Genomic DNA, 15,634 nt, shown 5'->3' on the forward strand with positions numbered 1-15,634 from the left:
CAAATGCAAATATTATATGAAGTGTCTGGCTCTTAGAACAGCAATAAAAAGCGTTTAGTATAAGCTGACTTAAAAAGACTACCCTGTTCTGCTTAAATTTATTCCTTGAATCCAAATTGTTCGGTATTTATTGTGCACGTTGCATAATTTCAGTGTATTTTTAGGCCAGTAGGAGCAGGTTTCTTTAAACAGCTTTCTTTTGTATTGAAATGTTCAATTTCACTCTTTTAATGAGTACATTTGTTGGACACAAAATGAGATGTGATTTTTGAACTGTGTCCTATGGTGAACTCAAAGGTAAAGTAAATGAAGCGGTTCAGAGTTCAGGGTTAATTCTATGCAAAGAGATTTTTCAGATATATTAAATCATTTGCTTTTCGGATTATTCACATTCAGACACCTGACTTGTGCTCTTTCACATTTATGATGTTGATAGTGAACAGATAAAATCACCAAGGGTTTAGTTATCTGACAATTTAATAACGAGCTGTCTTTAGTATTTATGTTGTATGGTGCTGATAAGTGATTATGAAGTTTCTGCCACTTCACTGAATATTTTGGAAACGGTGTTCAAGGCTTAGAAGAATGACAAGGAAACTTCTGTTCTTCTGGACTTTGCATGTTCTGTGCAAAGCCTCTTGACTTTCTCTGTGCTGGTTTTCTCAATGATGTAATCAGTAGAACATACCTGCCCTTCAGTTACATTTATGATTAAATACCAGAATGATTTGAAAACCTCAAATGAGTTGCATAATAGCTGTTGAAAAATACTTAGTTTTAATCTTTGAGTGCCAATTTTCTTGACTCAGCAATTCTCAAGGCATGAATCGAATAGCCTTTGGTTTTTGCTCCAGTGGACAGTTTCCTGAAGTGCTTGTCTAGAGTAGAATTGACTGGCGGTGCTGCTAGAGCTGGTGCGTGGTGCTTGCTTTCTGTGAAGAGTTGTGGTGTTTTAACGCTACCCATGAATGGACAAAGCATTTTCATTGCTGCTGGGTTTGTTCCAAGTTGGAAATTAATGACCTTGCTCCTCAGATGGCATTCCATTGTAGTGGAAGTAGTTCAGTTATAAGCTTGCTTTGAAGAAAATGACAACGATACCCATTTTAACCAAAGTGTGGGGTTTATTTTTGTTTTGTTTTTTGGGTTTTTTGGGGTTTTTGTTTTTGTTGTGTTGATGGTTTTGGGTTTTTTTCATATTACTTGACAGTATATATGAAAATGGACGTATAGGGTTATATTTGAGGTTAGATGGCCATTTCCAAACCTGAACAGTTGAGGGTTTTGCTAGTATTTACTAAGTTTCAGAGTTAACTGTATTGAATGCTGATATCAGAGTCATGTAGGAATGCGAGTACATTTGAGCAGGATGTTAAGGAAACTGAATGACATTTATATATAAAATATATATATTCTATATATATATATATTTACTGTTATACATAACAGATTTTATAATTATATATATCATTAAATATTGTATGATATGCATATACTATAACATATTTGGTTTTATATAATATATAACAAATTATAATATAATGGCACACGTTATAATATATATTATATAGATAAAATTATAGATGTTATATAATATATATGTAAACATGTAAAATATATAAAAATATATATATTAAATGTACAGATTTCATTAAAGTACTACCCAGCTTAATCTATAAAGCGATCCAACTTGCCCTAATATCTAATACACATTATAATTACTTTTTTATGCTTTCCCTGCATGAGTAATCACAATCAATTTACTGAAAATGCTGGAGTTTGCGTTGGGGAATTATTTTGCCTACAGACATCTGAGTTGCCATGACATTATTTCAAAGATGTCTTTCATTTTCTTTTTTCTTGTAAAACAGCTGTAGTTTGCAATTGCGGTAAATGACAAGCAGATAACTATCCAAAAACTGAGGTCCACCAATACATTCCAGAAGTGAAGATTGTTTTAATTTGTTAAAATCCTGGAAGAAGAGGGATGGGATTTCTCCTTATTATAAGTAGATTACTGGTTCTGAAAACTTGAGACTTTCAGGATATCACTATGCTTTATATGCTGGATTATGTAGCTGTAATCTGTATGTCTGGTCAAGTTCATTGACCTGACTTGCAAATATCATTCATACTTTGCTCCCTTATTGCATGACAGGCATGTTAAATGATTTAATGTGCCCCACTCTGTAACCTGTATTCTGTTGAGCTCTTTCCTAATGTGCTGGAACAGAAAGTGTCCTTGCAAACTGATAAATGAATGCTGTTATGCTCTGGTGATCCACTCAGCACATATTGTTGGATGGAGAATTTGCACACTGATCCAAAAGTGATAAGGGTCAAAATAAGTGATTTTTTCAGTTTATTACTTGCATCTGTCACTAAAGCACCTTTTTGGTTTTTACATTTAGGATGGAACGTGAGGGGTTTTAATCATGGAATCATCATAGAATGGTTTGGGCTGGAAAGAAACTTAAAGATTATCTAGTTCCAACCTCCCTGCTATGGGCAGGGGCACCTTCCGCTAGAGCAGGTTGCTCCAAGACACATCCAGGCTGGTCCTGAACACTTCCAGGGATGGCGCATCCACAGCTTCTCTGGGCAACCTGCTCCACAGTGTCTCGCCACCCTTACAGTAAAGAATTTCTTCCTAATATCTAATCTAAATCTACCCTCTTTTCAGTTTAAAGCCGTTCCCCCTTGTCTTACCTCTACATGCTCTACTAAGAAGTCCCTCTCTGGCTTTATAGTAGGCGCTTTTTAGGTAGTGGAAGGCCACAATAAGGTCTCTCCAGAGCCTTCTCTTCTCTAGGCTGAACAACCCAACTCTCTCAGCCAGTCCTCAAAGGAGAGGTGCTTGCTGGATCTTCTTTGTGGCCTCCTCTCAACTCGCTACAGCAGGTCCATGTCCTTCTTATGCTGGGGGCTCCAGAGCTGAATGCAGTACTGCAGGTGGGGTCTCATGAGGCAGAGTGGGAGAATCACCTCCTTCGATGTACTGGCTACACTTCTTTTTACTCAGCCCAGGATTCAATGGGCTTTCTGGGCTGCAAGTACACATTGTCAGGCCATGTTGAGCTTTGTGTCTACAAGCACCCCAAAGTCCTTCTCCTAGGACTGCTTTCAATCCATTCTCTGCCCAGCCTGTACTGATTTTGGTGGTTGCCCCATCCCAGGTGCAGAACCTTGCACTTGGCCTTGTTGGACTTCCTGAGGTTCGTTTGGGCCCACCGCTCAAGTATGTTAAGGTCCCCCTGGATGGCATCTCTTCCATCCAGTGTGTCAACCGCACCACACAGCTTGGTGTCATTGGCAGACTTGCTGAGGGTGCACTTGATCCCACTGTCCATCTCACCAACAAAGATGTTGAACAGCACTGGTCCTAGTGTGGACCCCTGAGGAATGCCACATGTCACCAGTCTCTACTTGGACATTGAGCCGTTGACTACAACTCTCTGAGTGTGACCATCCAGCCAATTCCTTATCCGCCGAGTGTCCATCCATCAAATCTATGTCTGTCCAGTTTAGAGACAAGGATGTTACGTGGGACAGTGTCAAAAGCTCTGCACAGGTCTAGGTAGATGACATCAGTCACTCTTTCCTTGATCCATCAACCCTGTAACCCTGTTGTGAAAGGCTACCAAATTTGTCAAGCATGATTTGCTCTTAGTGAAGCCATGTTGGCTGTCACCAATTACTCCTTATTTTCCAAGTGCTTATAGTATCCAGGAGGATCTGCTCCACGATCTTGCCAGGCACTGAGGTGAGACTGACTGGCCTTTAGTTTCCCAGGTCTTCCTTATTTCTCTTTTTAAAAATGGGGGTTACGTTTCCACTTTTCAAGTCTGTGGGAACTTCACCAGACTGCCACGACTTCTCAAATGTGATGGATAGTGGCTTAGCCACTTCATCTGCCAGGTCCCTCAGGATGCACAGGTGCATCTTAGCAGGTCCCATGGACTTGTGCACCTTAAGGTTCCTTAGATGGTCTCAAATCTGATCTCCTATAGCGAGTGTTCTTCATTTTCTCAGTCCCTGTCTTTGCCTTCAGTGACTTGGGTGATATGGCTGGAGCTCTTGCTGGTGAAGACCAAGGTGAAAAATTTAGAGTACCTCAGCCTTCTCCATGTCCCAGGTACCCAAGTGTCCTGTTCCCATCTGGCGAGGGCCCGCTTATTGCCTAGTCTTCCTTTTATCACTGATGTACCTGTAGAAGCTTTTCTTGTTGCCCTTGACATCCCTGGCCAGATTTTATTCTGTCAGGGCTTAGCTTTCCTAACCTGATCCCTGGCTTCTCGAGACAGTTTCTCTGTATTCTTCCCAGGCTACTTGTTCTTTCTTCCACCCCCATAGGCTTCCTTTTTGTGTTTTATTTTGTCCAAGAGCAACTTGTTCATCCATGCAGGCCTCCTGGCTTTTTTGCCCAACTTCCTCTTTGTTGGGATGCATCGCTCCTGAGCTTGGAGGAGGTGATCCTGGAATATTAACCAGCTTTCTTGGGTGCCTCTTCCCTCCAAGGCTCTATCCCATAGTACTCTACCAAGCAGATACCTGAAGAGGTCAAAGTCAGCTCTTCTGAAGTCCAGGGTAGCAACCTTGATGCATGCCCTCTTTGCTCCCCTAAGGATCTTGAATTCCGCCATTTTCTGGTCACTGTAGCTAAGGCTGCCCTTGAAATTCACATTCCCTACCAGCCTCTCCTTGTTGGTGAGAACAAGATTCAGCATGGCACCTCTCCTTGTTGGCCTCTCTATCACTTGAAGAAGGAAGTTATTGTCAATGCATTTCAAGAACCTTCTGGACTGCCTGTGCCCTGCTCTGTTGTCTTCTCCAACAGGTATCAGGGTGGCTGAAGTCCCCCATGAGGACCAGGGCTTGTGAATGTGAGGTGGGTCCTCTCCGTCTGTAGAGGGCTTCATCTACTTGGTCATCCTGGTCAGATGGCCTGTAGCAGACCCCCACTATCATGTCACCTGTCCCTGCCCCTGCCCACCCTTTAATCCTGACTCATAAGTTCTTGGTCTGCTCCTCATCCATCCCCAGGTGGAGCTCCATGCACTCCAGCTGGTTGCTGACATAGAGGGCCATATCCTCTCCTCTTTTCCCCTGCCTGTCCTTCCTAAAGAGCTTGTATCTTTCCATTCCAACACTCCTGTCACAAGACTCATCCCACCATGTCTCTGTGATGCTAATCAGATTGTAGCCCTGTAGGTGTGTGTGCGTGTCTCTAACTCTTCTTGTTTATCTCCCAAGCTACGTGCATTTGCATAGAGGCATTTCAGTTGGGCCCCCATTGAACCTGATTTACTGGCTGGAGCAGCTGGATTTCCCTTGTGCTGCTCTTCAGGTGCTCTCCTGCTGCCCTGGGATTCCTCTCTGGGCTCTCGGCATGCCTTGCTGGCATTGGCACCAAACTGGGAGGAGTGGAATGGATTGAGGTTCTCCCCGGCAACTTTAGTTTAAAGCCATCTTAGTGTGTACCTTGTCCAGACAGGGGTTGTCTACTAATTTCTAGATAAAGCAACATCTTCTGATATTACTGGGAAGGTCTGAATTCTTCAGTCTCTCTCCTCTGCTCTCTAGAGGAATCTTGTATGTCATCTAAGTCTGCATCTTGAATGGCAGAGGTGCACCACAGACTTTGTGACTGTTAAACCACCTTTTTTCTTCTTCTTCTTCTTTTTGTTTTCTTTTATAATGTTCCCCTATGTACTCTGTTCTCTTAGGCTATTTAGGACAATATGCTGCTTCTCTATCTGTCTGTCTCATCTTAACATGCTTCAGAGCCCTCTGGCTGAGGACATGGTTCCCCTGGCAGCAGCTCCTCCTTTTTAGTTCAGTCCCATTTTGCAATGTGATTGTGGCTGCCTTATGTTCCCTGCTGTGCTATGTGGGCTGCTAGTTTGAAGTTACAAATTCTCTTTGAAACAGATTCAATGTTTTCAGGCATCTCATGTGCATTAATTGTTTCTGAGATGAATGGTTGAAGGAAGTCAGTAGTCTCTATGAGTCCAAAACTGTCAAAAATACATCCCCTCGCCCATGATGCTAAGGTAGGTATTAACCCAGTGCTAGATTTTGTAAATCAAGAATAAGCAAAAAATGGGGAAGTAAGAGTTGTGTTCCATATTTCATGCAAAGATATGCAGAAGTGCAGAAGGCATAACCAGACTTTTGCCTAAAGGTTGTAGAATGGATTTCTCCCCCTGGCCTGCCCACCCACCCACCCCACCCCCCCCCCAAAAAAAAAAAAAAAAAAAAAAGGCAAGTAAAGAATGTGGGGGTTTTTGTCTACAGAAAAGAGGTTTGTGTAGTCTTTTGCTAAAAGCAGGCAGTTTATTGGCCTTCTGCTCTTTAGGACTTTTTTGAAAGGGAGTGGAAAGAAACTGAAGTGTTTTTCACTAGTGAGAGAAAATTGCTTAAGTACAGTACAAGACAAAATTACCATTGTTTTTGAGATTAATAAAAAAAATTACCTTTTGTTTATGTTTTTGTATCAACAGCTGCACCCATCCATTTATTTAAGTATGGCTTAGATAACTTAGCTTTATAAGCATCAAAAACAGTTTGACAGGCTAAGCAATTAAAGGTTTTGTAAAAGCTTTTAGAGTTCAGTTGATTGCTACCTAAGGCAATTTGATTAGTCCACAGCCCTCATAATCACTATTGTGTAGCCATGCTGGAAGTGCTTATTTAGTAAGTATGCTATGGAAGTCTGATTCTTCCCACTGGCAACAAAAGTAGCATTGAATATTTTTTTGTTCTTAGGCATTTATTATAAGAATGGCACTGAAATATCTGTTTTTTGCCACCTCAGAATGAAAGATTTTTCTTACCTGATCAAATGATATGAAACCCAAAGAAGAGAATAAGCCAGGTTATTGTAGTAATTTATCTCTTTCTGTTGTTTTTGTTTTGCTTTGTTTTAAAAGGACTAACCGGCCGGGAATGTTCACAAAGAAAGAATTTGATCAGTTGGCATCAGCAGTAGACAGCTTCAGTCTCATGACATACGACTATTCAACACCACAACGGTAAGACTCCATCTAACATCAGAAAAAGATTGCTGAAGGAATAGATTCCCAGCTAAGTCACTGTTAAATCTACAGTATAAGTTCATTTTTTTAGTAAAGTGGGTAGTTTGTTTTAACTGTATCAGATACTAAAGTTTTGGATTTGTAATTAGGATAGGTGATATTTGAACAAGCCAGTAACTCAGGACGTTGTTTAACAGCAGTGTATATTTGGCAGCCAGGTATTGTGACAGGCTTCATACTCAAACTAAAAAATTATTCTTTTACTAGTTCCTTGATGCTTACTCTTTTCCAGGCCAGGTTCTTTTTAGTTATTTAGCACAGATCTGCAGGTTAGGTACATGAATAATCCAGAACGTGCCATTCTTGAAAAAATTAGCTTTAAAGTTACAATTGACAATTCATTTGCTTCACCCTGAGGCAGCAGACTGCCTTTTGGCAGCACTGCTAATGTGGACACGCGCAGATATGTTTTTCCATTTTTCCACTAGTCTCTCCCTTGTACCGGTGTAGCTGCTTGTGCAGCAGTTCATCAAACCAGATCAGGGAGCTGATCTGACTGAAAAATAACACAAACCCCCACTCTTGGACATGAATATTCATTTTCAGGAACTTAATAGTTTTAACTGTGTGAAAGTAGAACAGCAATGTAGTTGAGATGTCCTTGAACTCTACGGAGACTATGTTACTGTTCTCCAAAAGCATGGTTCATTTAATCTCCGGATTACAGGTAAGGATATACTTTTGGAATTCCTGGGAGATTCTGTGTATTGCTTCAAGGTGGCTGTCCAGAGTTAATATTTGTGGTAAACTGGCAGATTTAGAAAAGCTATCTTTTTTTGTGTTTGTTACATCACTAGAACTTTTGTCACCTGTAGTATATTGGCATTTTGATAATGTCTAGACAGGTTTAACAGAAAGGAACTTTTGTCTTTTCTGAAAAGATTTTATATATCTCCTTCCTATCTCTCCCCAGGTCTGTCTGCATCTTCAAGCCTAGCAACCTAGGGGAGTAGGTGAAGTAGGCTAGTGAACATGCGCAGTAAGGCATACTGAAGTTACAACAGTAATTACAGTATTTTGTTACTCTCTTGCTGGAATATGCAGTGTAGAGGTATCCAGTTTAGCTTTCCTCTAGGTAGATCTGATGTCTATGAAGATGAGGCGCTAAGGGCTTTTGTGCAGGCTATACAAACCCATCTGGAACCCTGAATGCATTTTGAAATACTGTGCCATAGACCACATCTTCCCTGTGTATCAAAGCAGCACCATGCTTTATGCCATGTTAAAATCACAGGTTCTTTTATGGTACAGTCACATTACACAGTGCTTTCAGTCGTGCTTTAAGTTGCTTAGACCTGTTGTGGAGCTGCTAATCTTTTTTACTTGAGAGGAGGAGGAGAAGCATTCTTCAGTGCACACCTATTGTATCTGAAATATAGTTTCTGAGATGTAATGCTTTTAGTCTGAGGAAGGATTTTATGAGAAGAATTCAAATCTCTTTCTCTTGCATTTGCTTTGATTGGTCTGAGTATATGAAATATAAGAAATACATAGGTTTTCCTCACAAAATTTTTGCCTTTAAATATGAATACCATTTCCAGCAACATTCCTGTACTGTATTAGCACACTCAGTTTTAATGGCACAGATATCCCAACGGCTTTGAGACAGATAATTAGTAGGGAGTAGAAGATACTGACATTTGTAAGACTAGAGTGTGCTTTTCCTTTTATCATGTTAGTGTTTGTCATAAAGCCTGCTCCTTGAGATAGGAATGAAATGAGCTGATGAAATATATCCTGATGCTATATGTATGACAATTCAGTAACTCCATGTATTAATGCTCTACTCTATTTCTTGATGTAGCTTTTTGTTAGGTAATTGCCTATTTAGGGTTTTATCCATAAATAAGTGGTAAGCAATCATTGAAACCTGTCTTGCTTACCAGTCACTGATTTTAGAGTTCTTTCTGAAAGTAAATGGTGGATTTTGTCCCAATACGTTGTGCCAGTTTATAGTAAAAACATCAAGGATGGTATTGAAAAATGACTGAAGTCCTATGAGTTTTGAATTAACTGTCAGGCCCGGTGACTGAGAAAATGTTCTAGGTGGAAACCTTTTATTGCCCACTGTGAGAAGTTTTGTGTCCCTTCACCTTAGAGGTGAAACACGAAGTCAAGAGTGGGGCAAGCACGTTTTGTGCATCAGTACTTCAAGACACTGAAGAATGTGCATTTAACCTTCATAGCGCTGTAGGTTAACTTTCACTGATTTTTGTGTGCTGTAGTTTGCTCTTCACAATTACACTAGTCAAAAAGACAGGGCTGGGAATGTGTACATTTTCTGACAACCTGTTTGATTTTTGCTGACTTGACAGACCTGGTCCAAATTCCCCTCTTCCCTGGGTACGAGCCTGTGTTCAAGTACTGGATCCTGATTCAAAATGGAGGAATAAAATACTGCTAGGGCTGAATTTCTATGGCATGGACTATTCTGCTTTGGGAGCCACTGGGGAGCCAATACTTGGTAGCAGGTAAGACTTCTCTGGATAGTAAGTACTTATGTATGATATATTCTCACAAAACTCAGAACTTTACAAGTATTCTGGTTTAGAAATATGGATGTGTTAGTAACACAGAAATAGCAAATGTGATAAATCTTCATGTGAAATAGTAGCTCACTAGTTAGAGTAAGAAATTATCTTCTCGTCGCTATACAGAGGTGCAGATAGATGGCACAGTTATCCTGTCAGAACTCCTATGGAAAAATGATTTGTGTCATTTTCCCTCTTTCCTCTATCCATGTTTTTACATGCAGTTTTCCGTCTTTGTGTTAAAATGTTCTGCAGTTTTCTGTTACACTCTGTTTCGTTTTAGGGGTTTGTGCAGTTGACCTAAAGATTGTTTCTCTCAGCTCCTGAAGTTGTTACCTGTTACTTTGAAATTTGATACTGGTTTCAAACAGCAATATGCCACCAGGTTTCTTTTGAGTACAAAAAGCTGCAATAAGCTCACCTGGAGACAAAAATCTATAACAAGATAACGGGAAGTATTCCGAAGCCAGCCTGAAATTTTATATTGATTCTCAGAGGAAAATGGTTGTTTCAGTTTTGGATAATAGCCACCTACAGTAACAGTGAGCTTTGTAGAACTGCAGTCAGGGTATAGTACGTCAAGGCAGAAGAAAAAGCAAGAAAAACAATGTGAATTTGGCAGGAGTATCAGGTTTGTTCAGAAGTTTGTTATAGAGTTAAAAAATGGAACCGAGCCAAATGGAAACAAACTTAAGGCACAAGAGGCGACTGTTCTCACTTTCACAGGTTCCTAAAGTTCATTACACCAGGATATTTCAATATGGTAACAGATTGCTTGTTAGGCGTTGAAATACTATCTGAGATGGATTGGATAAAGTAAGGGCCTGAATTTTTTGTGTCTGTGCCTTCAGTTAGACAAACACTTTGTCATCATCGTGCTTGCCTCTGCTGTCTTCCTGCTTCACCTTGGCTGTTTGCAGGGGTATAATACCATAGACACAGTTTTCTCCCAGCGCTGAATTGTGTCTGAATCTGACTGAGAAACCAAATGGCTACAGGGTGGGAAAAATAAAACCATTGTCTACAGTGAAGGGTATATAGTAAGTATATCAGAATGGCTTCTGTAAAGTTAGTTGGTAGTGGCTGGGAAGGAAAAATACTCAATAATCAAAGTTGATTTACAAGCCTAATTATACAAGCTCAGCACAATTAATGTAGCTTTACTGTAATACTACGTTTCTTTTGCAGGTAGGAGTATAGTGTTACCTAGCAGAATAAAAGGATCTTGCTTTTCTTCCTGAGCTGCAACTTTTGGAATAAAGTTTCCACTTGAAAACATACTGTACACTAGGATGACACCTACTTTTACTTTTCATAGGTTCTTCTGGACTGTATTATAGTATTAATTCATGTTGCTTTTTAATTACGGCAAACATATCCTAGCTAATTGTCTTGTGTGATTAATCTTCTACTGAAAGAGGCTATGTTTACCTGTATGTAGGGCACTGGCACACAGTACAAGACAATTATGTTTTATACAGAGAATGGTCCTGTTAACGTATTTTTTGTTGGCAGACCATGATATTGTGGGTTTTTTCAGATATCTACCAGAAGCAAATTTCTGGACAAAATCTTTAAGAGACTTTGAGTTTGTAGGTAAAACACACTCATTTTCAGTTTGCAGCCTTACATATTAAACGTTGGCCAGCATCAGATTTGTTTTCCAGAAATATATTTTTGAGCATTAGTCTTTTCTGTGTATGTCGTGTAGTAATGTAATAGTAAAATAGGTTCAAGGTAAATCTGCTTCAAAATAGGCCAAGCTTCTGACATAACGAAAACAGAAAAAAAATTATTAGTGTAAAATAAGCTTTCTGCCCCTTAATTAGTAACAGGCTGTTTGTAAGGAAGTCCTGCTTTCTAGCATCTGTGAATCTTTGAAAACTGTCACTACCACATCCAATTGAATCCCAGTATGGGCACAGCTTGTTCAGAGATGCTCTTCTCCACCTCTGTCTAAAAAAAATAGCTTCCTTCTTATTCCATTATTAATACTCTGGCTACATACATCAGGTTTTTTTGTTCTCTAATAAGACACATGGCTGAGGCTGATCCTATTCCTTCTCAATTTTCTATCTGCCACATGCAACATAGAAAGGCTGCTCAGAAGCTGTGTCCAGTGGATGGTTTGATTATTTATTTTTCTCACCTTGGCTCCTTAGTGAACTTGAGCTTCCAGTTTCTTGGTTACTGTAATCCAGTGTTAGTCATGACCTGTGAAAAGTGTTGAAGGATTGAGTTATGGCTCTTTTAGGGCACCCTCCATGTGGTGTGGTGGTAGCGATGTTAAGCTAAGTTACTGGTATTAAAATTAATTCAAAATCTATTCAGTTAGGTGCAGTATGGTGGGTATCAGCTTTTTTGTTGTAGATTTCTCTTCAGGTTTTTGCATCTGAAATTTATTACTTGTCATCGTGGTTTAACCCTGGCCAGCAACCAAGCACCACGCAGCCACTTGCTCACACCCCCTCACCCAGAGGGATGGGGGGGAGAATCAGAAAGCAGTATAAAACTCAAAGGTTGAGATAAGAACAATTTAATAGGTAAAGCAGAAGCTGTGCATGCAAGCAAAGCAAGGAATTCATTCCATACCTCCCATGGACAGGCAGGTGTCCGGCCATCCCCAGGGCAGCAGGGCTCCATCACGTGTAACGGTTACTCGGGAAGGCAAACACCATAATGCCAAAATGCCCCCCCCCCCCTTCCACCTTCTTCTCCCCCAGTTTATATACTCAGCATGATGTCATATGGTGTGGAATACCTCTTTGGCTAGTTCAGGTCAGCTGTCCTGGCTGTGTCCCCTCCCAATTTCCATGCCACTGCAGCCCTCTGGCTGGCAGGGCCCAAGGAACCAAAAAGTCCTTGATCTAGTATAAACATGACCCAGCAATAACTAAAACCATCAGTGTGCTATCGACATTGTTCTCACACCACATCCAAAACACAGCACTGCACCAGCTACTAAGAAGAAAATTAACTCTGTCCCAGCTGAAGCCAGGACACTCGTACAGGTCTCCAGCATGCCAGTGCTCCCGTGCACACTGTTTTGTTGAAACATACTCATTGGAATCTAATCATCTTTAATAAGAGAGCTGGACAATTGTAAGCTTCAGTGGCAAACTATATTCTCAGGTTGTTTGATGTAAATGTAGTATGCACTTAAATTGATTATTATTATAGTTTATACATAGGATTACATGCAGAGTGCAAAAGCCTTTGATGGTCTTGTGCTTGTGTTTTTCTTTAGGATAGGAATTATGTGATGGAAAGAGGCTCTGAATGTAGGTCGATTTCATTCACTGAATATTTTTTCAGTGCAGAAGTTCATAAAATAACTTTCAATATAATTCCTATTTCCAGATAATATTATCATCTAGCAGATAAATATCTGGCAGAATAATTTTATTGCAGGATGTAACTTAAAGACAGAAGTACTTGGCTAACATTTTGCTGAAAAGATACACAACCTTTCCATAAATATGCTTTTTCCTTCATATATGCCATGAGAAGTAATATGCATATGTGTATGTGCTTGAGTATGTGTATATGTATTGGGATCAAATGAAATGGAAAAAAATTCTTTTAGAGCACAATGTAGTTTGTTGTTGGGTGTTGTTACAGTAGGAACTGCAGCTTGTATTTGCAGTAATAATGTGTTTATCTTGCAGCTCCATCACAGATATTGTTAATATCAGTCAATCTCAGAGATTATAGCACATTCTGTTGCTTTAATCAAACAAGTACCATTGTTGTTCAGCTGCAGGGAAGCTACATTTCTGTGTATACTTCGTTCTGACGTATTTTCTCTGAAATGCTAAGCCTGAAATAAAGGTGTTGTGCCTGTGATTCCCTAGATCACCTCTAGTGTTTCTGGCAATGTTTTCTGCCCTCTGGCTGTCAAGGATCAGGTGTTTGAACTGCTAGGATGCAGTCATTAAAACTTACCACTATATTAAAAACCTGTCAGAACATAACCATCTGGTGTTGCTGACTTGCTGCTCTAACGATCAGTTTGTTCCAGCATGTCCTCTTGATACCACAACCTGACAATATTTCTTCTTCACCTCAAAAGTGTATGTGTTAGGTAAATAATTCTTCAGTATACCCTGAAGCTTAAGAAATTGTTTATCCTTTCCGCAGAATCTTTACCTTTGAGGCCTTTTTGAGACCTGTAGTTGGTCAGCACGCCCTTCAATTTCATGAGCTTCTTATTTCTGATGTGCTTTTTTGCCTTTAGTTATCTGCTCTTCAGAATCTCTCTTAATCATTGGGACAGAATATTTCAGTTGTGGTAGTGCCCATTTTTTTCTTTTGCCTACTCATGGGAAGTTAGGCAGCAGTGCACCGGTGTTTTCTATTCTGTGCCATCTAAAATCTGTAGCCATTATGACCTGGGCCAAAATGGAATTCATAAACTTCATTGCTAGCTGTGAATTAAAAGCAATGTATATCAAAGCCTATCATGTGGCGAGGGTGCCACTTAGGTTTAATAAATCAGCCTTCTTTATTGACTGCATTCCTGTTAAATTTAATGTGTTAAAGATATTTTGTCCTTCTGGGGTGGGGGTGTGTGTAGTGCTGAAAGAGGGAAGATACATCTCGGGTGTTCACCTGGCTGTATATAACTTTTGAGTACGTTCTGCTTTTGTTCCAAATGTAGCTGTTGAAAATAGATACGTGAATAACTCTATGGTTGTGAGACAATGCTGTGTGTGCTTGCCTTATATTTAAAGGAATCTGAGTAGGGATTTTTATGTTAATTTTTACACATTTAAGAAGATTGATATAATAAATTGCCAGTTGAAGCAAGGGAGAAACTAATTTGACAATGCATTGTGCTGTTCAGAGATAGAAAATAAGATGACTTGCAAGCTATGTGAGAATGTTCTACTGAGAGTTTTATTGGCTGCCTGCCATTCTGTAAATAGCAGGTAATAAAAGTGGTACTTAGAAACAGTTAGAGGTGAGTTTTTTTCCCTGAATTACCATGGCAGTGTCTTTATTAGCAGCAATTCAAGAAGATTTGGGCCAACTGTGACTCATGATTTTGTCTTACAGAAGGTAGCAAAAAACTTGTGCAAGGGATGCTTTTATTCTTCAAGCTTCAAGGCTTTTACGGCATTTCTCTTCATACTGTAATTCTCTCAGGATTTCCATTATTTCTCTGCATTCTGTCTTCTGATTTAATCCGTTTTGCTCATAGTTTATGTAACACTGGGGAGATACCAATGTTTCAAATAAACTGATGGATGAATTCTCTCTGTAGGATTGAACATCCTCTCGATCTGTTGTCCACCTCTCTGCTTCATTGGAGAAACTGTTAAACTCTTTCTTTTTAAATTGTACTGCCAGACCAGATGATAAAATCATGGCAGTGATAGGAGGAAGCTACAGCTGGGCCTGGAATTGGAAAGAAGTTATGTCTATTTTACAAATATCTGAATAATTCAGGACTTTTTCAAGAAGTTTATTCCATTAAGTTCCCTCTGGGATATTTTGTTCTAGGTGGTTTCCATTGTATATCTGTCCCACCCTCCCTTTAGGAAAGGAAAGTAGGCGTGAGCTGTTAGCTGAAAATTAGACTAGTTAATTCATATAAAGTAGACAGAATGTCTTACAAAGTGAAATTACGATAGTATTTCAGCTTGTCCAAGTTGTGAATATGATGTTAAATACAAAAGCAGTTGTAATTGCGTTTCATGTAAAATGCATTCCTTATTTCTTCTGAAATGAGGGAAAGGTGGCTTGTGTTTATTAGGCAGACGATTGGTTCTGAAGTTCAGTTGTACAGTGGCATATTGGCTGTGGGTGAGCGTGCATATCTCAGTGCATCTGTTTTAAAAAACAATGTAGTCAGTTATGTACATTTTAAGTGGTGGGCATATGGCTGTGAAATGTACTCTTCTCTGTCTCTCAGGATCTTTTTTAACAGTAAATTTGCTACAGGCAATATTTAGGCAGTCAAATGTAGACATAATAATAATGATACAGTTCTTTACTGTCTTA

The 15,634-nt window shown here is 39.7% G+C and overlaps 1 protein-coding gene across 10 annotated transcripts in view; it reads left to right on the plus strand.

Moving 5' to 3' along the window:
* Nucleotides 1–15,634, plus strand: part of CHID1 (chitinase domain containing 1) — a 127,473-nt gene that overhangs the window by 47,665 nt on the left and 64,174 nt on the right. For all 10 annotated transcript variants that reach the window (XM_055814219.1, XM_027785032.2, XM_027785035.2 and 7 more), the window contains 2 exons: nucleotides 6,933–7,034; nucleotides 9,413–9,568. In XM_055814219.1, the coding sequence (XP_055670194.1) occupies nucleotides 6,933–7,034; nucleotides 9,413–9,568 (258 nt within the window). The remainder of the gene's footprint in view (nucleotides 1–6,932; nucleotides 7,035–9,412; nucleotides 9,569–15,634) is intronic.

Source organism: Falco peregrinus, chromosome 9 (genome assembly GCF_023634155.1).
Source record: "Falco peregrinus isolate bFalPer1 chromosome 9, bFalPer1.pri, whole genome shotgun sequence".
Taxonomy (NCBI): Eukaryota; Metazoa; Chordata; class Aves; order Falconiformes; family Falconidae; genus Falco; species Falco peregrinus.